The sequence below is a fragment of the Podarcis raffonei genome, chromosome 4 (genome assembly GCF_027172205.1).
Source record: "Podarcis raffonei isolate rPodRaf1 chromosome 4, rPodRaf1.pri, whole genome shotgun sequence".
Taxonomy (NCBI): domain Eukaryota; kingdom Metazoa; phylum Chordata; class Lepidosauria; order Squamata; family Lacertidae; genus Podarcis; species Podarcis raffonei.
Window position 1 is genome coordinate 21,999,616 of NC_070605.1, and position 25,787 is coordinate 22,025,402.

A 25,787-nucleotide genomic window follows, 5' to 3' on the forward strand; every position below is an offset into this window, starting at 1 on the left:
GAAATTCCCCCTTGTGAACAGCCCACCACATGCCTGAAGCAAAGAGTCAAGTTTCAATGAAAAAGTCAAACTAAATGGAACTCTAACCTCATGAAAAAACATGCAGTTGCCCTACATGGACAACGGTATAGTTAATAGTGTCCACTAAGGCTTATAAACACACATATATTTCACATTCTAGTTTCTCGGTATTAACATGGAATTCTAGGAAGTTTTGCCCAAGTGAAGAGTTGTAAAGAACCTTTTTCAAAATAAGTGATAAAGCTGAGAATCTTTGGCTTCTAAGCTGCTCGCTGAGTATAGGAACATAATGAATTAAGCATCTTAAAGAGGTATCCTGGAAAAAAATTCACCCAAGTTGAATAAAAGAAGACCAAGAAATCCCACAAGCCATGTTTGGCTTCCCACAAGTTCCACCAGAATGTTAAGTGGCAACTCACTCAGTATTTAAACTGTATTCCAAGAAGGCTTTGATAGAGATATAAAAACAGGGAGCAGATAATGCATTCAACTTGATAAAAGAAACCAATCTAGAGGACGGAGATAATTTTAGAACTCTACCACTGATATAATCAGCAGAACAGGGGCGGTTTAAAAGTTCACAATATTACCTGATAACAAGCCAATTTCAGTTTAATGCAGGAAATGCTATTGTAAAACCATTCCTTTCGTCCTTAGAGACAGGCACGAAAAAGCAACCCATAAAAATGAAGTGCAGCTTCAGACTGCTGTTAAGTATAAATCCTTGTCTGTGAAATCTTCCACCCTATTTTCCCCATTATATCCACAACCAAGAGTTCATTGCCTTGAACTCCTAAGCTGGCCTACATTTTGCACTGGACAAGTCGCATTGGGTGGGTGGGTGAAATCAAATCAAAAACATGATTGGAAAGGATCCTCTTCCATACCTTAATCAAAGAACTTTCTCATAAGTTCAAAAGCACATTCTCATAATATGTTCAAAAGCTGGCTATGGAAGTAGCCTTTAAAAGTATGTTATTTTGCCAGGAGGCAGGCAGTAAATGCATATCTATATTCTGTGAAAATAATAAGCATTCAGTATTACTCAGCAAGAATCAGGTGAGGCTCAAGGCATTAATATGCCTCACCAAAAATTCAATCCCATGATCTTTTTTTTTAAGTGCCAAAAGTTCAAACTTGGCTATGGAAGCTACTAGATGCAATTAACACTATAGTATATAATGAGAAAAGTATGGCATTTTATATGCAACTAAAAGAATACAGACAAGGTAGAACTCAACTCTTGCCCACTGAATACGTACATATGCAGGAAGAGCTGGTTTAGTGTAGTGGCTAAGATACTGAAGACCCCCAGTTTGAATCTCACCTCTGACATTAACTCAAGCCCTAAGTACACTATAGACTTAAAGCAGTAGCATGCCACCTTAAACAGACCTGGCTTTCCACAAAGAATTATGGGAACTGTAGTTTGCTAGGGATGCTGAGAGTTGTTAGGAGGTATCTGGTAGGCCATTGTGAGAACTTGATGCTGGACTAGATGGGCCATTTGTTTGCTCCAGCAGGATCTTCCTATGTTCTTATGTGTGTTCTTAGGTAACGGTAACGGTAAAGGGACCCCTGACAGTTAAGTCCAGTCGCGAACGACTCTTGGGTTGCGGCGCTCATCTCACTTTACTGGTCGAGGGAGCCGGCGTTTGTCCACAGACAGTTTTTCCGGGTCATGTAGCCAGCATGACTAAGCCGCTTCTGGCGAAACCAGAGCAGCGCACGGAAACGCAGTTTACCTTCCCATTGGAGCGGTACCTATTTATCTACTTGCACTTTGATGTGCTTTCAAACTGCTAGGTTGGCAGGAGCAGGGATCAAGCAACGGGAGCTCACTCTGTTGCGGTACCTATTTATCTACTTGCGCTGGTGTGCTTTCGAACTGCTAGGTGGACAGGAGCTGGGACTAAGCAATGGGAGCTCACCCCATCGCGGGGATTCAAACTGCCGACCTTCCGATCGGCAAGTCCTAGGCTCAGTGGTTTAGACCACAGCACCACCGGCGTCCCTTTAATGTGTGTTCTTAGGGGAAACCTATCCCCCTCCTAGAGAATACAGTTCCCAGAGCCCCTGCAAACAGAGACTGACTGTTAAACCAGCCCAGGAATTGGAGCTCTGGAAGGGGACTTGGGGCCCTTTACAAAGCTCAACACCTTTAACAAAATACAGTTCCCAGGTTTCTTTGGGGGATGCTATGACCACTATGTTTAAAGTGGTATGATAGTGCTTTTAATGTATAGTGCAGATGGGCCCTCACTTAAATGGCCTTAGTCAAACCACTAAGTGGTTTCTCAGTCTCAGCCTCACCCCCATTTCCAATATGGGGGATAATAATATTGATTTGCCTTACAAAAATATAACAACCTTATGGGGTTGTTGAATAAATTGCTGCTATATAATGTATGTGAAGCACTTTGAACACTAAAAAACAAAAACACTATACAAATGATACATATTATTATTAAGGACCATTCTAAGGTGCTCCACTTTAAACACAGGTGCAGATTAGGGATGAGATGAAGTGGTGAAGAAGGGAAGTTATTTTGCTTTTCCACCCAACCAGGTGAGAATTCTGCATGGAACAGAGGAACCTATCTTGATACATGCATTCCTCATTGTTAAGGCTATTTGTGTGCTACTGTCTTCTGACAAAGCATTGTGCTCATGACCTCTGTCTAGGTCTAGAAATGCGTGTGGATTGTGGGATGGGAAGGAATATTCTAGAACCAAATAGAAACAGCTGAAGATTCCCAAACTTTCTTCAGAAACACCATGGAGGATTCCACTATAAGCACCACCTTAAGGAGAATAAGTGCGGTTCCTGACAATGCAGAAACCATTCATCCCTACGCTAAATGTAACTTACATGTCACACTGGTGGATGTTAGTCCAATCAAAAATAGATGTCATGCATTGCATACGATTCTGTTCATCATAGTCTTTTAGGGAATCTGAACCTGTATTTTGAAGGGATAACGGGGAGCTCTTCAACATAATCCAGAATACTTTATGAGCAAGCAGAAGGCTATGCACAGGCCGCAGCAATTGCTTACTCTGCTTCTGGCGATCTCTGTGTTGCAATGGATATATCAAGGCATGCAAAATAACGGGCATGGATATGTATCTTACATTGGTGGATGTGGTCTCTTGCTCCCCCATACAGCACTAATGTTCTGTAACGTATATCCATTACGTCAGATCCATGTGTGGGTAACTGTTTCTTCATGGTGTACATATGCTGGACTGGGATTAGCTATTTGGAATACATGTAGGCCCATAAGATTTTTCCTTATTTACATTTTAAGTGTGCTTAAGTCAATAGGCTGTGTGCGCAAAGGGCTGTGTGCAGCAGCATATGAATACCTGCATGCCTACTCACTGTGTAACATGTAGGTTGATTTTTTTTTTAAGCCAACTAGGAAATTCAGCCAAAGGAATACTGCTATCATGCTCACTGCATGCACTGAAGATTTCAGCTTTTGGCTTCTCTTGTTTTCTACTGCTTAATCCCATATTTGAAGTCGGATACCATAAATCAATGTTATTAATGATTAGCTGTCATGGCACTTAGTACTTGGAGTTGGGAGGCTGTAGGCACCTCTACCAGCTACAAGCCAGGCTGTTAGCAAAGTTCAGTGGCCACTGGGCGACCTTCTGCAGACTGCTCCTCCTTCAAGGGAAAGAGGTCCTTTTAAGTTGCAAACGGGATGGCATGGTCTCTTTTTATCGAGGTGGCCTTGCACTGCAGACACAATCGCAACGCTCATGGTGCTCCAGTTGAATATCGATCAGCGCCATATTGTTCTTGGTTCTGCCCCTCCTCCTGATGTGACCTGCTTCAGGGATGAACCTCAACACCTGGGAAGGAAAGCAGACGCTTTGTCAGTGGCATTGGAACACCAGAAGCTGCCTTATGTGGAGTCAGACTATTGGTCCATCTAACTCAGTATTGACTGCCAGTTGCTTTTAGGAAGCAGTTTCCCCCAGCCCTACCTGGAGACTCTGGGGATTGAACCTGGGAGCTTTTGCTTGCAAGGTAGATGCTACATCACTGAGCTACGGTCCTTTCACATTGTGCATGCAAAGCCCTTCCCCAGCCAATGTGGTAGGAAAGGGAATGGTCAAAGCGTGGGCTTGACCAGTGTTTTGTTAAGTTTTGTATTTGGCAACACATGAATTATGGTGCTGGAGGAGACTCTTGAGAGTCCCATGGTCTGCAGGAAGATCAAACCTATACATTCTTAAGGAAATCAGCCCTGAGTGCTCTCTGGAAGGACAGATCCTGAAGCTGAGGCTCCAATACTTTGGCCAACTCATGAGAAGAGAAGACTCCCTGGAAAAGACCCTGATGTTGGGAAAGATGGAGGGCACAAGGAGAAGGGGACGAGAGAGGACAAGATGGCTGGACAGTGTTCTCGAAGCTACCAGCATGAGTTTGATCAAGCTGCGGGAGGCAGTGGAAGACAGGAGCGCCTTGCACGCTCTGGTCCATGGGGTCACAAAGACTCGGACACGACTAAACGACTAAATGACTAAACAACAGCAACTGTGAGCTCTCCATGGTGCTGATAAGCTGCCTTTTTGCCCTGCTACTCTGCTTGTGATCTCGCAGTGCCTTACTGGATTTGACTGAACTTCCAAGCTAGCCTTGCTGTGATTCTCCTCTTCGGGATGTGGCCTCTGTCCTATGAGCACCAGCTGAGTCCCCCATATGACCCTAAGCTGGAAGAACACGGGAGAGCACTCTTCTTGCTTCTGTTGCATCAAAGTGTTAAAACCTTCCTATACAGGAAGGCTATTGACCTTCAGGTGTTGAATTTTATCTTTCGGGGTGTTTTTTTTATGATGTCTCTTACTTCAGCTTCCCACCCCCACCCAATTGTTCTTTCTGTATAATACTGCGGTTTTATTGCATCACTATTTTCCAAGCCACCTTGAAGTATATGATAGGATATAAATCAGGAGTGTGCACCAACCACAACATTTGGTTTATACCCCAGTCTGACTCTTCAGAAACAGTACTATTTGGTCTGAAATGGTTTGGTTGCTACCTGGTTTGGTTCTGGCCTGCAGTCAAATCCCAATATGGAAATTGAACCAATTTAACACCGAGCCAGTGGCAGGCCAGAGAGCAGGGCATATAAAGCAGATCTTAATGCTTGGGAAGGTTCTTGGAGGCAGAGGCAGACCTTCAATATCCTGCCTCTCAGTTGTTTAAGGGTCAATACCAGCACTCTAAATTGGACTCAGAAACAAACTTGTAGCCAAAAGTAAACGGTGCAGGATTGCTGTAATACATACTGACCATCTTGCGTCTTGCAGGCAATTGCATAGGACGCCTGTGTACCAGAGCCCTGGAGTTCCCACATATCCAAGGTGATAGGTACCTTGGAGTACACTTGGTGCAATGCATGGAGGGATACATGCTATATAGCACGGCTGGGGAGCTTTAGGCCCAGAAGCAAAATACAGCTCTCCAGGCCTCTCTGGCCAGTCCTTGGAACTCTCCCCCAGCAATACTCTTCACCATGCCTCTTTAAATGTTTTTGCCTGGCTAGAAGTTGTCTATGAACTCTGATGATGCCCCTTGCTTGTCTGGATGAAGAATAGAGGTGTGTGTTTATGTGTATGTCTGTAGATGTCCTCAGGTAGAATATACATTGATTGTTGCACCCACTTTTGCATCTGGCACCTCCCAGCGTTAGCCTGTGGGTCCTGACAGGTTGAAGAAGAAGAAGAGGAGGAGGAGGAGGAGTTTGGATTTGATATCCCGCTTTATCACTACCCTAAGGAGTCTCAAAGCAGCTAACCATCTCCTTTTCCCTTCTTCCCCACAACAAACACTCTGTGAGGTGAGTGAGGCTGAGAGACTTCAGAGAAGTGTGACTGGCCCAAGGTCACCCAGCAGCTGCATGTGGAGGAGCGGGGAAGCGAACCCGGTTCACCAGATTACGAGTCCACCACTCTTAACCACTACACCACACTGGCTCTCAAAGATCAAATGTGGCCCTTGGCTTGAAAAAGCTTCTCCACCCTTGCTCTATAGACACCACCTCTTCCACATGCAGCTTTTTGAGTGGAGAATATGGATCGTGCTCAAGCCCTTTCTCAAAATCTAATTAATGTAAAATGCACTTTGAAATTCACCAGCATTGTTCAGCGAACACGGCCTTTTCGAATGAAAGCACATGCAAAGGGATGAGGATCTGCCCAGCATTTAAGCCAGCAGACCTCCTGACAGTTTAGGGATTTTGTCTTCTCTGTATTTTCCGTTAAGAAACATGAGCGCAGTATATGCACTTTGCTGATAACAGGAGAGAAATGAATTGGCAGGCACTTTCCCATCCAAGGCCGGAAAGCAGTGTTTGAACAACACAGAAATTGGGCGGCTTTACTAAGTGATCAAGGGACTGATGCTTAACATTTCAATCCAAGCTTCCATCTAATAGTCTTAGGCTCAGGTTTATTCAGCAGACCTGAAAGGATGAAAAAGGCAAGGTCGCCTGCCACAGTCACGGTATATTAAAGGGAACTCTGTGTATTTAAAATAAAAGCTCACATTTGCATGTTGCAGGCACAAGGCTTGTTCAAATATGCAAGCCTACTGAAAGGAAGCTATCTAATATGGAGCCTCTTCTTCAAAAGGGAACACAAGTGGGACCTGAATCAAAAAGGTATCCTTCTCACCTCCTAACATGAGTATTCCTGTTCAGGGTTCCAGCCAGCCAGCCAGCCAGCCAAGTATCCTCTTTCAGGATATTATAAATTGCTAGAGGCTGATGCAGAATATTGCCTACCCTACCTTCCCAGTTTTCCAGTTTCCTTTTCAATGAACTATCAACATTTCAAGGCTACTGAAGATGCTTAGTCCTCATTTGCCCCCTTAGGCTTTGAAATGTTTTTGTTTACTTCTGTAAACCTCAGAGGTCCACTGAGCAGACTGATACTTTCCTCTTGTTTCCTCCCGTTTCCCACAGGTATCTGGCTGTCCAGAGAACAGGAATGCTGGACTAGACCGGCCATTGGCCTGATACAGCAGGCTCTTTTTAGGATCGCCTGTTGTTTTTCAATGGTCCTATCTGAGATGCACTTCTGGTGGCAATCACAACCTGAGTATCCTATTAGAGGGATTAGTGAAGCTTGGGCAGATGTTCATAGCATGGAGCATTGATGTGTTTGTTTGTGAATCCTGTTTGCTGTGCGCATTCCAAGAATGTCATCCCCAACACACATATTCTTTGAACACCCTAGACAAGTACAGTGGTACCTCGGGTTACATATGCTTCAGGTTACATACGCTTCAGGTTACATACACTTCAGGTTACAGACTCCGCTAACCCAGAAATAGTACCTCGGGTTAAGAACTTTGCTTCAGGATGAGAACAGATATCGTGCTCTGGCGGTGTGACGGCAGCAGGAGGCCCCATTAGCTAAAGTGGTGCTTCCGGTTAAGAACAGTTTCAGGTTAAGAACGGACCTCCGGAATGAATTAAGTACTTAACCCGAGGTACCACTGTACTTAACCCAAGGTACCACTGTACAGATGTAAGTTTGAACCACCATAATAGCTTTACAAGTGCAAGTCACAGTGAACCCTGGGCTTGCCCACTCTCCCCTCCCCGCTGCTCACCTTGAGTGTGGTTTCTGATCTCTTTCTTGAGTATGTGCTAGAGCAGAGCATGGGAGAATGGGATGCACAAGCTTGGGGGGAGGCTAAGGTTTTTTCATATGATATCTGAGTGTACCCCAGATCTGTGCCCTCCATTATGCAGAATCAGAGCCAATTCACCCTTGTTTGAGTGAGTGTGGCACTCACAGTGCTTCATTGCATCCCTTCTCTTCCTCCCTCCTGAGCTCTCAAGAAAACTTGAGGAAATTTGGGGAAATAGAGAGAAAATTCTTTCCTGACCTCATATGAGGAAAGGGTAGTTCAGGGACTCTGCTAAGCAATTGCTTTGAACATTTACATTGGCTTTACCATCCGTAGGACGTTAAGTACAAAGTAAGGATAGGGCTTCACAGAGGAATGGGAAGGAAAAGAAAACTGTGCCGCCGAAAGTATTCCTCCCCTCATCCCTTCATATATCAGAGATTGAATCAATCCTGTATACGGAGCCCTGTTAATAAAATACTAGATGGAAAATGCAACTGTTGAGCCAGATACAGTGTTTATAAGAATGTAAAAGATTATGATGGCCTTATAAAAGTTCTCATAGAATTGACTGTATGGGAAAGGCAGGTGAATGTGATGCAGGTCTGAGCTTCCTGCCTTGTAACTTTATTGAAGGGTATCAAGGGGTTGTGTTTGTGACACATTTCCTCAGGTGATAAATGCTCTGGGCTTTTAATGCAACCTGCATCTCACTTCCTGACCTTGTTTGGAATTCAGGTGACTATGGAGTAATCTGGGGTCGCTAAACATGCTTGAGAATGAAAAGGCTGAATAAAGTCCTCTCTCCTTTTAAGTTGATGATTAATTTCTTGGCTTTTGGCCAATCAATATTTTTTAACCTATGCGTCTAAAAAAACAAAAAAGGAGTGAATTTCTCTTCTAAGAAGGTGGTTCTGGATCAGACCAATAGCCTATCCACTCTGGCATCCTGTTCTCACAATAACCAACCCAGATGTCTATGCAAGCAGGACCTGAGTGCCACAGAAATATCCCCTCCTGTGGTTCCCAGGCACTGGCACTCAGAAGCTGGCTGGGGCTGGTGGGAATTAGAGTCTATGACATCTGGACAGACAAACATTCCCATCCCTGTAATGGAGAACTTGATGGTGGGGCCCACTTGAAAACCTCTATACAAAGTTACAACCATTAATATTGGTTGGAAAATAAAAAAGTAACAAAAGAAAGTGTTCAGATTAGGCTTCTATTCCAAATTATATCCATGTTGCATTGCATATTTTTACAGTTTTGGATTATGAACTGCCCTAGGAGAAATATTTTTGAAGGGCAGTACACAAATGTCTTATATAAAATATTCTGCGGTATAACATTGAACGTTTTGTACATGCAATACATTTCCCCATCTGTATGAAGGCCTCTTAATAAGTTAGCTTTGCATAGGTAATTTTTTTCTATGATAAAGTGTATGGCCACACTATGCATTCAGAGGTGGCACATGTCCCTTGAGAATTGTCCTATTGTGCCTCTTGCTCAGTGTTGGAATTGATCCCAAGAAAGGAAAGGCAGGAGTTCCTCTCAGCATCCCCTCTTGCCCTTGCCGGTACCTTTTTTTAAATGAGAGGAAATGGCTAGATAAATGTGGAACAAAGCTAGGGATGAGTGCTTAGCCCTAGGATTCAGAAAAATTCAAGAATTTTGCCTGGGAAGAATGTGCTGGACTAACATCACTCTGGTCTTTCATGTACCTAATATAGATTAAACTTCACAGTGCCTATTAATTCTAATATCCAAATCTATGTTCATTGTACGGTTAATTCATCCCTAAAGGATACATTTACATTTACATTTACAAAAGCCAGGTCATTCGAAGCTCAAGCTAGAACATTGTCCTTAATTAATTCCAGTCTGCGAGATAAAAAGAATGGAAGGAATTAATAGCAATTCCTGTGGTGGACTCGATGAGCAAATTCCCTCTCCTGCACCACACACACACACACACACACACACACACACACACAGGTTTTCTCATCTGGCGGAACTCAGGTATCTCCCCATCATGCCTACCCAGTGGCCAAATAATCTGTTATCCTGGACCTTTAATATTCCCCATAAATCACCACCATTAGATTAATATCTGGGTGCTGCATAAGCATCCCCCAAAAAGTAGAGCTGCCCTATTTTCATTTGATCGCACTCAGGATGCAGCTAGTTTACAATGCTGCTAAAAAAAGCATCCCCTCCACATCCCAGTTCAATCAACCCATATAGAGATGAGCTCTCAGGTGTTTAACTTTCTTAATTAAGAGCACGTGTTATAAATTTTGAAATCCCACCAATAAGATGTTTAGTAAGGAAGGAGAAGAAGCAGGGAGTAGTTGAATTCAGGCCCCTGAATCCCTTCCAGCAGCTGCTTGGTGAGATCGGTAATTTTAGGGTTGCCATATTTCAAAAAGGGACACGGGTGGCACTGTGAGTTAAACCACAGAGCCTAGGACTTGCCAATCAGAAGGTCGGCGGTTTGAATCCCCACGATGGAGTGAGCTCCCATTGCTTAGTCCCTGCTCCTGCCAACCTGGCAGTTCGAAAGCACATCAAAGTGTAAGTAGATAAATAGGTACTGCTCCGGCGGGAAGGTAAATGGTGTTTCTGTGTGCTGCTCTGGTTCGCCAGAAGTGGCTTAGTCATGCTGGCCACATGACCCGGAAGCTGTATGCCAGCTCCCTCGGCCAGTAAAGCGAGCGCTGCAACCCCAGAGTCAGCCACGACTGGACCTAATGGTCAAAAAGATAAAATTCCTGAAACCCGCAAAATTGTTGAGCTTTTTTTTTAGAAAGCCCCCCCATGATTTTATGCCTAGGGCCATATGAGTGCAACTTGGCTGCTGAATCAAACTGGGGAATAAGGCCTGCAATATCCATTAGTGCAGAGGCAGGCAACTTATTTCCACTGAAGGCTGCATTCCCTTGGGGATAATCTGTTGGGAGCCACAAAACAGCAGTGAGTTGGGATAGAGGCTGAAGTATGTGGGGCCACCCCATTGCCCCTCTCTCTACCAGCCCCTCCTCTCTCTCTTTCTGCCCTCCATCTTCTTCACCACCGCCCAGTTGACGTGTAATGATTAATCATAGGTTGGGTTTGTTCTGCTTTGGTTTGTTCCTTAATGTTCACTGTTTTGCATTAAATAAAGGGGTTTTTTTCTTTAAAAAGGGGGGGAGAATATAGGGTGTGTTTTTGTCATTGGAGTAGTTTAAACACTGAGACCACGTCTCTCCTGTAGATGCTTAATAAATCACCTTCCTGGGTCTTTCACTTTGAACAATCGATATCCTCTGTTGGGAGAAGCTGAAGAGTAGGGAGAGGAAATAATTGAGCTGGAAAATGTTCATTGCCATGCTCCCCCCCCCCCCCATTTCATTAGGGTTTGTAGGAATATTTAACTTTATTTAAATGATTGATTGTGTAATCATTTATTAGAAATATTAAAATTACAGTCGTACCTTGGATCCTGAACACCTTGCGAGTCGAATGCTTTGGCTCCCGAATGCCGCAAACCCAGAAGTGAGTGTTCCGGTTTGCCAACGTTCTTTGGAACCCAAATGTCTGACGGGGCTTCCACAGCTTCTGATTAGCTACAGGAACTTCCTGCAGCCAATCAGAAGCAGCGCCTTGGTTTCTGAACATTTTTGAAGTCAAACGTACTTCCAGAATGGATTCCGTTCGACTTCCAAGGCACCAATGTATGTTTATTTTAGAAATTGTAAAGCAATAATGATAATTGCTGCAGCACTGTTACAGTAGATTGCATTAAATACCTTCATATATTCTTGTAAAGAATAATAATAAAAACTAAAAAATAATAAATTAATAATTAAATTTTGTTACCAAGGAAAAAGTAAACATCTCGGAGGGCTTGCTTTTAAAACACAGATTATCTTGAGCCTAGAAGATTATAGATATAAGTAAAGACCGATGTACCTCGTGATATTTTTTCACCAATTTTCCTGCTGTACACGTGCAAGATTTCCAGTTGTTGAACCCACAGCCACAGTTCCCCCCACAGCGCTGGACCAGAAGGCAGCGTGGAAAGAAAACAACGTTGGTTTGCTTCAGTTCCTCCCTTATGTTGACAGAATAATTCCTTGGAGTGCAGCTGTATCGCTTCACATCGTCATTCAACCTATCCAAGTCAACTGAAATGGAAAAGGAGAGAGAGATGGCATTTGTAAAGAAAACGTATTTGTTTAATACATTTCTAACCTGTCATTCCTCATAAGGGGCAGGCAGGGAGGGGGTGCACAATACAAATTGCAATTCCTAAAATATATAAAGCTCAAAAACCAAAAGGAACAGGTGGTACAAACCTTAAAATCACAACACCTATAAAGCTAATAAAATCTTAGAACTGGCAGCATGCTTCCACATGTATAATTCACTTCCACAAGATAAAGTGGTGACAAACTCAGAAAGCTTTAAAATAAGAACAGGCCAATTTATGGATGATGAGACCAGCAATGGCTACTAGTCATGAGGGTTATATTCTGCCTCTACTGTTAGAGGCCGTGTGCCTTTGAATACCATTTGCTGGAAATAACACCATTGCACCCAGGTTTTGCTTGCTTCTTATATCAAACAATACTAGCCTGTTCAGCCCGGACACTGAGGTCCAGTTCTGAGGGCCTTCTGGCGGTTCCCTCACTGTGAGAAGTGAGGTTACAGGGAACCAGGCAGAGAGTCTTCTCGGTAGTGGCACCGACCCTGTGGAATGCCCTCCCTTCAGATGTCAAGAAAATAAACAACTATCTGACTTTTAGAAGACATCTGAAGGTAGTCCTGTTCAGGGAAGTTTTAAATGTTTAATGTTTTATCACATTATTATTATTATTATTATTATTATTATTATTATTATTATTATTAATTATTTTGGGAGCAGCCCAGAGTGGCTGGGGAAACCCAGCCAGATGGGCAGGGAATAAGTTGTTGTTGTTACAAATGCTCAAATGTGTTTTTATCTGCTGTCCATAACACAAACACCATGCAAAGTGCATTCCAACCATCCCCATTATCAGTATGGATGGATGAATCTGTTCATTTGTGGTTTGTGTCACTTTTGCATGCTTTTACCCATAATATCCATTTCTGCTTTAAGCAACCCCTTTTTATAAATCTTCTCAAGTGGTATTTAAATACATATTTTAATGTATATTTTAATAATGTTTAAATGTGTATTTTTCTCAAAATATGTCTCAAAAGGTGTGATTTACCTCAAAGAATGTTTCTCAAGGTACATTTTTCTCAAAATAATTGTGTAAAGGTGTGATTTCTCCTAATGAACATATTTTAAGGTAAATGTTTTCCAAAATATATATTCAAATAGGCGATGTCTCTCAAAGTACTTATTTACATGTGCAATTTATCTCAGGATATGCATTTTAATATCTGTTTTATCTCTAAATACATATTTAAATGCATTCATTCAAGATACATATTTTAAAACGGCTGCTAAGAACATTCGTAAAAGTGCAAAATCAACTGTATATAAATTCTGCTTTGTGCATTGTCCAAGAGGTGTGGATCATGTCCTTTCATACTGGAATTATGCAAGGATCAAATTCCTCCATCCATCAAAGGGGGCTGGCTGAAGACATTTTGCTGAGGCGAAGTACAAGATGGCATCCTTCCCATTCATATGTGCCGAAGGTGACTACACTGGATGGTAGCAGGCCAACTCCCAGTAGAAAATGGTGGCTCTGGGAATCCTCAAAACCACCATTTCCTCAAGGAATCATGACATCTGTGATTTTCCTAGCAGGCAACGATGGTCCTGAGCCTGCAATTGTTGCTTGGGGAACCAAGGCCTTCCTCCATTCCCGAAAAAGTAAGGTTGGAGGAGGGTTTGCTTGCAAAGGGTGGGATAGGGAGAGAACTAGCAAACAGAGGGAGGGGTTGGGAACCAGTGGCCCTCCAAATGTTGTTGAACTAAAACTTCCATCATCCCACAATGACTAGAACTGATGGGAGTTGGAATCCAATGGGCACCCTGACTCAATTAGGATTCCTAGATGTGTGGAGATGTGTGTATGTTGCTTGCACTTCATTGGTTCGCTGTAGGAAAAGGGGAAAAAAAAGTACATTTGCCAAATAAAGTATGGAACTGCATATTCCTTCTGCAATTGCACTGTGTGTTACTGGCATCCAGTACAGAATACAGTATCTCAAGGAATTCCGTTTTTGTCCTTAAAAATTAAAAACACATACCAAGTTTCTAGACCATAAGGCTACAAGATAGCCTTAAAGGTATGGAGGCAATTCCTAGTGGATTTTCAGAAACGTGCTCTTTGCGGGGATGTGCATGGGTGGTGGAAGGAAGGAAGCTAAATAGGATTTGCAGCGGTCTAGGCATGACATTACATCATGTAGCAATTCCCTATGCATATCTCACTATGAACATTCACCCCTGTTTCCCCCAAAGTGCCAGAATCTCTACAAAGAAGTATGTATTGCTCGAGATCTAACCACAAAATCAATGGGAGTTACCAGTGCACTCAAGCACTGAAAGCAAAGTCACCCTAGTGTACATAGCAAACAGTGAGGAGAATAGAAAGCTATTGATTTATTCTCCCAAACAGATGAAACTTAGTGCTCTGTTGTTATTTTTCAGAGCTACTGCCTCTCAGGGCTGACCCTTCAAGCTAATCCCACTTAAAAGGAAGAACAGTGCTTTCCAAACAGCTTCCCCCAAGTTTTTCCCTAAGTGCGGCCATATCTCCTCTTTCCATTGCTGTCACCAAAACACTCCCCATGTCAGCCATCATTGCTATCTGCTTACCCAGATCAAAACAGATTCAGAAGCACCCAGTATCACCACCACCTTGTCTGGATTCAGCACCTGTCCACTCAGTCTCAAGCACTGGGCTCCCATCACTTCTGTCCTTTGATGATGCTGTCTGGGGCTGATGGGAGTTAGAGCCCAACAACATTTGGAGGGCCATAGGCTTCCCTTCTCTCCCTTTCCCTTCCAATTTTACTTCTATCCCATGGAGAAACCTTAGGTGGAACCCAAGTCTTCTCTGAATGATCTCCAAGAAAGCATGGAATTGGAAAATCAGGGCCCATGATTCAATGAGATGGGAGTTTACTCAGCAGTAATAGAAACAAAACTGCAGCCACAGATTCCAAGCAGTGCTGTAGTGTCAAGAAAGCTGTTTTTAAAAGTTTGACTAAAATGAGTTTGCTAAGAGTAAATGAACCATAGAATCATAGAACTGTAGAATTGTACAGGACCCTGAGGCTCATCTAATCCAACCCTCTGCAATGCAGGAATCTCAACTAAAGCATCCATGACAGATGGCCATCCAACCTCTGCTTAAAAACCTCCAAGGAAAGAGAGTCCACAATCTTCTTTCCAGGCCAGGAGGAACAGGAAGTTTCGACTGGCTGGACCAACATCCCCTTGCCTGACCACTCTAGGAAAACAAGGAATGTTGTATTTGACTGCTCCCAGTAGATTAGATCCCACATCTAGAGCAAATCACAATGTGTTCTTTTTAGGATACTTCCGCCCCCCCCCCTTGTGCCAGCTGAAAAAATGTGTGTGTGTGTGTTCATGCATGTGCAATGTCCTTCAGTTGGACCGTAAATTCAAGATGAAGTGTCTCTGACACAAACATTGCTTCTTAAAGTGAAAGTTCAAGAGGGCTGGGATTGTCAGTGGAATTATAACCAGTCACATGAAGCAAGGGCTGTGGCTCATACAAGCTGGCATGCCAATTACCTCAAAAGAGGAAGGTCAAGTAGTCTAAGCACGATGAAATTACTGCTGTCATAAAGGGGTGCATCTCTGCTGAAATCAATGGAATTGAGCCAGTGATGAATCTGCCTTTGCACAACTCTTCTGACAATTTAATTTTTTAAAAAGAAAGGATTTATGCCACAGAGCTGTCTCTGCGTGTGACCTGCAACAGCTTACCTCACAGTGACGGGGTGTGCACATGTGTGTCCTTTTTGCTATTATTATGGGCTGCTTCACACATTGCACACCCACATGAGAAGTACCATCTCTCTGGCTACATACTCGCATGCAGATGCAAGTGAGCAGCTTTCTAGTTTAATGGGTAGTTATTCCACAGCCATAACATTCTTGGATCTAGAGAATGAAATGCTTTGTTTCTCATTTTCTCCCTCTAAACTTTATTCCATAGCTTTTGTACTTTCCTTTGCAGTTTCAAAAATATGATGGATTTTTTATGTAATGCATATGTGTTTTTCTGGCTGCACCCAGATTGTTGCTTGATAGCTTGAAAAGAGGAATAGAGAAATTCCTGATGGATACGGTCTGTTACAAAAAAGGAGCAATGCAGAAGCAAGCACCAGGTGGCTGGAATGGTAAACAGGATGTGGATGTTATTGGATTGTACCGTGGGAACCAGAGACAGTGTACTGAGCACCGGATATTAGCTCAGAGTGACACATGACCCTGTACTGGAAGTACATGGGTGGAGTTTATTCTCTCTCTGCAGTTGGGAAGCAGAGTGTGCAGACATGTTTTCTCTGTACTGGTGAACGACAGGAATAAAGACATGTAAATATATTTCTGTCTGTCTCTTTCCCCCTCCCTGGGAGAGGAGTGGGAGGAGTGGTGTGTTCTCCTTCACGTTGAGGAGAACCGCCGATTGGAGACCTCCCTTGATCTTGCCGGGAGACGCAGACAGGAGGTCATAAGGATTCAAGCCGGGCACATGGAGGGTGGCCAAATTCCTCTGGACTAAGAGCTAAGCTGGAGGCTCTGCTCGCTTGAATTCCGACATCTGGTAGCAGAGCGATGGTTATCTGATCTATGAGAATCTGAATGAGAGGTGAGAGGTCGATGAATCGTTGCCATCCTCTGCACCTAAGAAGATAAAGAAAAGCGTCTGCCTGCAGCCAGAAAGCTGAACAGACAGCTGGACACCGAGAGGAGTGTGTTTCAAGGCAACGGAGCCAGAAAAGGTATGCTGCATTTCGGGCTAGAGAGAATGAACGCAGAAAGGCTTATTTTCTGGTTCACAATAGCTGCGTTTGAAAAACAGCTCTGAAAGAGCAAGCTTGCATACCAGGAATTCCTGTGGTGAGATAAGGAGTTCCGTCCTGAGCAGGTTGCTAGGCAACGTCTGCCAGTTACTGAGTGGCCTAAAAAGAGCCTGGGAAATCGAAAGTGTATCTGCGCAGCTGTGCAAGGGTTTTGAAAAAACAGCCCAAAGGTTTGCCTGCCAGTGAAGCAGTAAACAGAGACTTTTGGAGTTTACTGACTTGAAAAGTGAAAGCTGGCTTGAGATTGAGTGTAAAGCTGACCCTTGGATTCAGCATGGATTCCAAGAAGGCGGGAGGTTTGCCCTATCCCCCTCCCCTCACTAATGACAATTATTCATCTTGGTCTATAAAGATGAAGGCCCTGCTGCAGAATCAGAGGGTCTTTGACGTGATTGAGAACCCCATCCCAGCAGCACCAACCCGAGGTTGGGAGTCACAGAATCTGAAAGCCAGAACGGCTATAATTCTGTGTGTGTCAGATGACCAATTGGTGCATATTCAGGGTTTGGAATATGCACGGGAAATTTGGGAAATGCTACGAAGAACACATCAGAGGGATGCTGGTTCTTCAGCGTTGCTGTATTTTGAGAAGCTGACCAATCTGAGGCTTGCGCCTGATGGAGATGTTCAAGCGCACCTGACGGAGATGAAATATCTGCGCCAGCAGATGGTGGAACGCAATTTCCGTCTGCAGGAGGAAGTGTTTTGCTTCATGATGATCAACAGCCTAAATCGGACTTACAAAACGGTTGCCAGTCAGCTTGGTTCCCTCCCGGCTCAAGATTTGACCGCAGAGAGGGTGTGTGCCGTGGTTCTGAATGAACAGGACAGACTTGCTGCACTGGAAGTAAAGGACAGGGGGAGGGAGGAACGGAGTTCTAATTCCCCCGCAGATGAAGCTACTGGAAAGGATGCTGTAGCTTTGAGCGGTGTCCAGTGTTACAATTGTGGACAGGCTGGGCATCTTCAGCGGAACTGTAAGAAGCCACGTCAGCCAAAAGGAGCTAAGGGCCACTCAGCAAAGCCTGAGGCGTCAGGCAAAGGTCACACCAAGACTTCGGTGAAACCTGGAAAAGCTTTGATGGCGACAGGAACCACGCCAGACGTTGGGAACTCGTTTGTTATCGACACTGGATACACGGTTCATATGTCCCCACACAGAGGACTCTTTTCAACGTTTAAGAAGCAAAGCTTCACTGTGACACAGGCCAACGGTCAGGAGCTGGAAGCGACCGGAAAAGGGACTGTCTATCTTAAGAGTCTGGACTTGACAATAAACAATGTTTACTTGGTTCCTGAATTGAAGTTCAATCTGCTGAGTGTTTCGCAGATTGCAAAGAAAGGACTGAAACTGTCCTACGATGCTGAGAGCTGCAAGATCTACAAAGATGGAGAGTTATTTCTTTCAGCCAGGGAGAAGGATGGACTTTATTTGTTGACTTTTGCACAAAGTGATTACATGGAATGTAATTCATCTGTGTCTAACCTAGTTTCTCTTGCAGGTGTGAGCAAGAAGAAGACCGGAGTCAACAGAGCATTTCAGCGGGTGTATGCTGATGTGATTGGTCCTCTAGAACCATCTAGAGGCAATGCAAGATATTATCTTGTGTGTGTGGATCATTTCTCTAACTATGTCTGGGTTTATGTGTTGAGAAAGCCACAGGAAGCCTTGGAGAGGTTTCAGGAGTTTTGTGACAAAGTTAAGAGTATGCATGATGCTAACATTGATTGTCTATTCACAGATGAGAAGCAGATTTTTCTTTTACAGGATTTCCAAAGGTTCCTGCAGAAGAAGGGGATCAGACACAAGATTTCTGTTTCAGCGGAAGCGTGGAACAGGGGTGTCTGTGTACGGGTGAACAGAGAATTGCAAAAGGGGATGGAAGCGCAATTGCTAAGTTCACATCTGCCACATGAGTACTGGGCCGAGTCTCTGATGTCGTTCTGTTATACGAAAATGAGAAAGGTTTCAAAAGAGTTGGGAAGTTCTCCTTTTGAGAAACTGTTCCACAGAAAACCTTCTGTTGCCCATTTCAAGGTTTTTGGGTCTCATGTGAGAACAGAAGCTCCAGGTGGAGTAAAGAATGGCAGAGGCATTTTTGTGGGATATGAAAAGGGTCTCTACAGAGTAATTTTGTCTGAATCTGGTCAGGTGATTCTCACAAAATTTCTAGAGAGTGCTCCTGAACAGGAGAGAGTGATAGTACACACATTTCCCACTGAGGACGATTCAGATGATGATGATTTTACTGATTACAGCTGTAATGAAAGTGATGACACTGATAGCTCGGAGAGCTCAGTTGTCACAGTCATTGAGAGGAAGTCTCACACAATAGATAGGCCTTCACAACTGAAGGATGAACCACTGTTTACCATTGGAACTAGTTCTCCAAAGAGTCCTGAGACTGGACCAGTGAGCAGAGAGGATCAGCACCTCATACGTAGGTCTGAGAGAGTTACAAAGGGTCAACCACCCAAGAGGTACTCAAAAGAGTTTGCTAACTTAGCTGTTGCATGTGTTGCTGTTGTAAACAACCGAGGACAGGTTGGAGCTGTGTCTAAGTCAGAGACAAAGACACAACAGAGAGTTGCTAGCCAAGGTAATGCAGATGCACTCATTCCTTGGAAACCAGACAACCAGAGAGGTACACTGGGGAAACCAGTGGCGGGGAGTTCCAAGGGTGGAACTGAAACAACAGGGGAGTGTTATGTGTATAACAACTGTTTGTTTTCTTCTCTGGATCATGCTTTGCTTGCTGCAACACGCATTGATTCTTTTGGGGGAGGATGTTACGAAAAAGGAGCAATGCAGAAGCAAGCACCAGGTGGCTGGAATGGTAAACAGGATGTGGATGTTATTGGATTGTACCGTGGGAACCAGAGACAGTGTACTGAGCACCGGATATTAGCTCAGAGTGACACATGACCCTGTACTGGAAGTACATGGGTGGAGTTTATTCTCTCTCTGCAGTTGGGAAGCAGAGTGTGCAGACATGTTTTCTCTGTACTGGTGAACGACAGGAATAAAGACATGTAAATATATTTCTGTCTGTCTCTTTCCCCCTCCCTGGGAGAGGAGTGGGAGGAGTGGTGTGTTCTCCTTCACGTTGAGGAGAATCGCCGATTGGAGACCTCCCTTGATCTTGCCGGGAGACGCAGACAGGAGGTCATAAGGATTCAAGCCGGGCACATGGAGGGTGGCCAAATTCCTCTGGACTAAGAGCTAAGCTGGAGGCTCTGCTCGCTTGAATTCCGACACGGTCATCAGTGATAACTTGCCATAATGTCTACCTTCACTTTTGGTGGCAATATGTTTCTGAATGCTGGTTGATGGGAATCATGGGCTGGAAGAGGTCTGCTGATGATTGTGTACTTCCTAATGTGAGAACAGGATGCTTGACTAGATGGGCCTGTGGTCAGATCCAGCATGGCTCATCACATGCCCTTATGTTCTTTCTCCGAAAAGCAACTTTCTTTCAAAATGTACAGCTACAGGGGAATGTTGGGTATTGTCTTGGGTGTTCACATGTTACACTGAACACAGGTGCAAGCTGCCTTTACACAAGTGTACAAGTGTTAAAGGATATACACTTGTTGATTTGCAAAGGTGATCTATTGTGTACAGGCCTCTCCCGACTTGCGCATGTTCTACTCGCGCACGATAACGCATATGCGTGACACCAGGAAATCAATCAATCAATAGAATCATAACAGGAAATGGTGGGAAAGAGCGGCAGAGTCCTCGTGTCTCATGAGGAGACTCTCCCTGGAGCCCGAAGAGGATCTGAGTGAGGGCGGAGGAAGCTCCCAAGAGATCTGAGGTGCAGTGGGACTTTGTTTAGGCTGCTCAGCCTCCCCGCCCAACAGCTGTCGTGTGGGGCAGTGAAGTAGCAGCAGTCACTTTCCCACAGAGTCTCCAGTCTCCAGTCAACACCAGAGCTTCAACTCTAGTTGAAGAGAGAGTTGTGTGAAGAGAGTGTGGGAAATAGGAATTGGAGGCTTTTAAGAGAGTGCGCCCCACTTTGTGAAATTTCCCTTATGTGTGCGGGGGCCTCACATGGCCCCTCCTAATAAGTGTTTGGGGGACACACCTGTACACAGGTATACTGATTCTACACTCGTTGAATGCTACATGTGAATGACTGCAAGAACGTAGCTCAACTATTGTTTATACAGGTACACAGACTCTACATTTGTTCAATGCTCCACTTCTTAGTTCATGCATATGATGCTGTGGAACAACGAACCTGGTTAAGTGGTTCTGCACAGGCTAACTGTGCACTTATGAACTTGCCCCAGAACCCAGTGCAACACAGAGGAGTTGCTCAACAGATATGCCGTAATGGAACGTGTTCGCCAAAGGAGGAACATTTGAAAACAACAGCCTTGGAGTGATGATTAACCATTGTACAAAGGGGTCTTTTCAGAACCCAGAATGCGCATTTGCCATGAGCGAGCATGTGTGTGATATCTGTATTCAGCAGTCAATGCATTCTGAATTTACTGGCAGATGGCCCAGAACCCTTCAAAGAGGAGTACATGGAGGATTACAGTTATTTACTGGCGTCTCCTTCCAAACCCTAGAGATACGAGATTCCACTGTTCAATTTTTGTTTAAAGTCTTGACAAATACTTTTCATTAATGATAGATGGATGGGAGATTGGTAAGGACACAGGGAATTCACATGAAATGTGAATGTTCAGTGTGCATGCCACGTACTTTGGAAAGACTCCAAGGTGCAATGTCCCTGTACTTTCACCTTTTTTTGCTCCAACCCCCATAAAAAACCAAAGCCGAATGCAGACAGCAACCTCTGTTTAGCTTGTAAACCCATCATAGTAGGCTGATGTTATTTCAAGAATGTCCCACTTGATTAATTTATCTTCTGCAGCTGTTACCTACTATTGTGTGAGTTTTACATACTATGACATAACATAATGTACAGAGCAGAAATGTGGCTGTTAAGGCCAAATCAACCCCTGTGAGTACAATCCAGATAACACTTGCATCCTCCTGATTTCATTGGAACTTTAATCACACTTAACTCTCTTTGGTCTGAGTACATCTCTTTGATCATTATGGTTCCTACATGCGTTTCTCCTCAATTTGCTATTCAATACATGGAGATTCATACTTGAAAGTGTAAAGTGACCCCATTGGGAAGTGGTGCATTGGAGGCGATTCAAAAAGTACCCAGTATGCTTCATTCACACATGCTTGTTCATCCCTTCCTAATTACAGTGTCTCATGGTGACTTGCCTATGGGAACTTGTCCTATTGGCTGACAGGGGCTAGGCCCATACTCTCCAACATTTCTCTGATGAAAATAGGGACATCCTCTTCCATAATAATTATAATTATTTTATTATTTATACCCCACCCATCTGACTGGGTTGTTCCAGTCACTCTGGGTGGCTTCCAACATATAAAAACCCTCATTAAACATGAGGACTGCCTTCAGATGTATTCTAAAGATTGTAAAGTGGTACCTCTGGTTACGAATGCTTCTGGTTACGAATGCCGATAACCCGGAAGTAGCTGCTCCTGGTTGCGAACTTTGCCCCAGGATGTGAAAGGAAATCACGCACCAGCAGCAGGGGTTGGCCCCATTAGCAAAAGCGCACCTCAGGTTAAGAAGAGTTTCAGGTTAAGAACGGACCTCCAGAACGAATTAAGTTCTTAGCCCAAGGTACCACTGTATAGTAACTTATATCCTTGGCTTTGGGGGGGGGGGTCACATAACTCCATACTCTCCAACACTTCTCCAATGAAAATAGGGACGTTCTAAGGAGAAGTGGGACATTCCGGGATCAAATCAGAAACCGGGACAGCTTCTATAAATCCCTGGAAAACAGGGACACTTGAAGGGTGTTACAGACGCTTCAGGTTACAGACTCCGCTAACCCAGAAATAGTACCTTGGGTTAAGAACTTTGCTTTAGGATGAGAACAGAAATAGTGTGGGGGCAGCAGGAGGCCCCATTAGCTAAAGTGGTAACTCAGGTTAAGAACAGTGTCAGGTTAAGAACGGACCTCCAGAACGGACTAAGTTCTTAACCTGAGGTACCACTGTAGACCAATGATGGTCAAGTATCTACTGTCTTCAGAAACATTTAAAGCAAGATGGAGATGGCAGGGTGTCTTGATCACTTCAGGAGCATCACTTTTCCTTCCTGGAAGGAGAAGCATGGTGTGGAGTTGGTGTTCTCTTTCCTAACAGGTGAAAGCCTCCCAGAGACACTTTATGATCCGTACATGTCTGAGACTCCCTCAGGGCCAATCACAGACCACATTAAAGACATGACTGGCCATGAGGGCTATGCTCTACTTCCACTGTCAGAGACATCATGCCTCCTAACACGAGTTGCTGGGAATCGCAGGTGAGTGGGGTGCTGTTTCACTCATGTCTTGCTTGGGTTTCCTGCAGGCATCAGGCCAGCCACTGTGAGAACAGGTTGCTGGATGGGATGGGCCATTGTTTTCACAGAGTCTATGCAGGTAGGTTCCTACACAAGCGTGATATCCAATACATATATGTCAGGCAACAGCAGGCCAATGTGGTCATAAAGCTATAGCACATCCATGAACTGAATGTCTCCAAAAGACTTTTGTCAAGATCAGAGTCGTTTGGTGAACACAAAACAAAATACAGGATAACAAGGGGTTGTTGTTGTTGTGTAGTCGTTTAGTCGTGACCGACTCTTCGTGACCCCATGGACCAGAGCACGCCAGGCACTCCTGTCTTCCGCTGCCTCCTGCAATTTGGTCAAACTCATGCTGGTAGCTTCAAGAACACTGTCCAACCATCTCGTCCTCTGTCATCCCCTTCTCCCAGAGCCCTTAATCTTTCCCAACATCAGGGTCTTTTCCAGGGAGTCTTCTCTTCTCATCAGGTGGCCAAAGTATTGGAGCCTCAGCTTCAGGATCTGTCCTTCCAATGAGCACTCAGGGCTGATTTCCTTCAGAATGGATAGGTTTGATCTTCTTGCAGTCCATGGGATTCTCAAGAGTCTCCTCCAGCACCATAATTCAAAAGCATCAATTCTTCGGTGATCAGCCTTCTTTATGGTCCAGGTCTCACTTCCATACATCACTACTGGGAAAACCATAGCTTTAACTATACAGACATTTGTTGGCAAATAACAAGGGGTACCTGCATGAAAATGCTGCAATCTTGAATTCAGGTTCCCAGCAACTCCACTTCTCTTTTCCCTGGTTTTCTGACCCCACAGACTTCATTGACTTATTTTTTTCTTTTAGTTTGTTTTTAAAAATCAACTGCTCAGGGAGCTTCTCCATTGAGCCATAGGGAAATTTGATAAATTAGTGAGTGATTCCCAACCGATGCACTTCTTGCAACTGGATGCTACTTAAGAAGAAGAGAAGCGGGTGCATGATACATAATTCTGCATTTCATTCAATTACAATTAAAATGCTTAACCACCCGGTCTACATAATGAAAATTGGTGAGATGTTGGCAGCCCATAAAAACCACCTGCTCTGACAGGTGCTGACGCCAGATGTTCTTCTAAGTGCAATGGATAAAAATGATTATCCCAGTTCTTAATATACAGCGGGACAGTTAACATGGCGGCAGAGGGCAAGAAGAAGGGGAGTTACTACTGGTAATTAAGGACACCTGTGGCTTATATAAAACAACTGGCTTTAAAGTTCAGCCAAAAAACATTTGTCCTCTGGAGAAATGATTATAGGTGTCCAGATTGTGTTTGGTGAGCTGTTCATAGAATTGTAGAGTTGGAAGGGGCCAAGGCCACCTGGTGGTGGCCATCGTTACATCTTATGGAAACAAATTCCATAATTTAAGTATGTGCTGTGTGAAGTACTTTCTTTTGTCTGTCCTGGACCTTCCAGCATTCAGCTTCATAGTACAACCCTGAGTTCTAGTATTGTGGGAGAGATACATTGACAGTGCAATCCTTAGCGACTTGTGGAGTGAAATGGTGGCCAATAATTCAGAGTCAGGGAAGGTGTGAAGTGGTAGATGATCTGTCAGGCTTTGGGGGACTCGGCTTCCTCCCCCCCCTTTGGCCGTAGATAAGCAGGACAAAGCGAAAAGAGTCACTTACCTTTTAAGGTAAAGGGACCCCTAAGAGTTAGGTCCAGTCACGGACGACTCTGGGATTGCGGCGCTCATCTCGCTTTACTGGCCGAGGGAGCCGGCGTACAGCTTCTGGGCCATGTGGCCAGCATGACTAAGCTGCTTCTGGCAAACCAGAGCAGCGCACGGAAACGCCGTTTACCTTCCTGCCAGAGAGGTACCTATTATCTACTTGCACTTTGATGTGCTTTCGAACTGCTAGGTGGGCAGGACAGGGACCGAGCAACGGGAGCTCACCCCTTCACGGGGATTTGAACTGCCGACCTTTTGATCAGCAAGCCCTAGGCTCAGTGGTTTAAACCACAGCGCCACCCGCTTAAAGTGTCTTAAATGACCACAGCAAAAAGTACAAAGCAGCCATTCTCGGAATGACGGTGTTCCCAATTAAGGTTTCCACCCACTCCCCCCCATGTCACTTCCACGCCTTGCAACCAGATCTTGCAACCACCATGCTTTTAGTGTAGCCACCTTATCTGCTCTACGTGGCCTTGAGCTTATAGGCTGGACACTTTCCAGCGAGAGAGAGTCTGTTAGCTCTCTGTCTTCCAGTTCTTCTCCATTTTGCTGTTCACTCCCCAGTTCATCCCAACTTTTGTCTTCAGAACTATGCCCCTCTGAAAACTACTGTTCCAAATCTATACTGCTTCTTCTGCTCCTGGGCAGCTTCAGGATCCTGGTCAGCAGCAGGTGGAGGGGGAGGATCCCACAATTCCTCATCAGAGCAGTACTCCTCTGCCTGGTCTCTGACATGATCCCTTGAGGAGTTCCAATAGTAGTGTGGAACACTCAAAGGCCTCTGATTCACTCACCCATTTTTATGCTAAGTGTGTGAGCTGATTCCACTGAGAATCACTGCATTCGATGTGGGGTGCCATGAGAATTTATGCACAGCGGGGCCATTCAGAAATGCAAGTTATCTCTTCATATTGCACCCATCATGGGAAA

The 25,787-nt window shown here is 44.3% G+C and overlaps 1 protein-coding gene across 1 annotated transcript in view; it reads right to left on the reverse strand.

The window, feature by feature from the left end:
* Window positions 1–3,421: 3,421 nt before the first annotated feature.
* Window positions 3,422–25,787, reverse strand: part of PDGFD (platelet derived growth factor D) — a 150,323-nt gene continuing 127,957 nt past the window's right edge. Inside the window, exons 6-7 of the mRNA XM_053385714.1 lie at window positions 11,633–11,847; window positions 3,422–3,885 (exon numbers count right to left, since the gene is read on the reverse strand). Coding sequence (XP_053241689.1) covers window positions 3,751–3,885; window positions 11,633–11,847 — 350 coding nt within the window. The 3' untranslated portion in view covers window positions 3,422–3,750. The remainder of the gene's footprint in view (window positions 3,886–11,632; window positions 11,848–25,787) is intronic.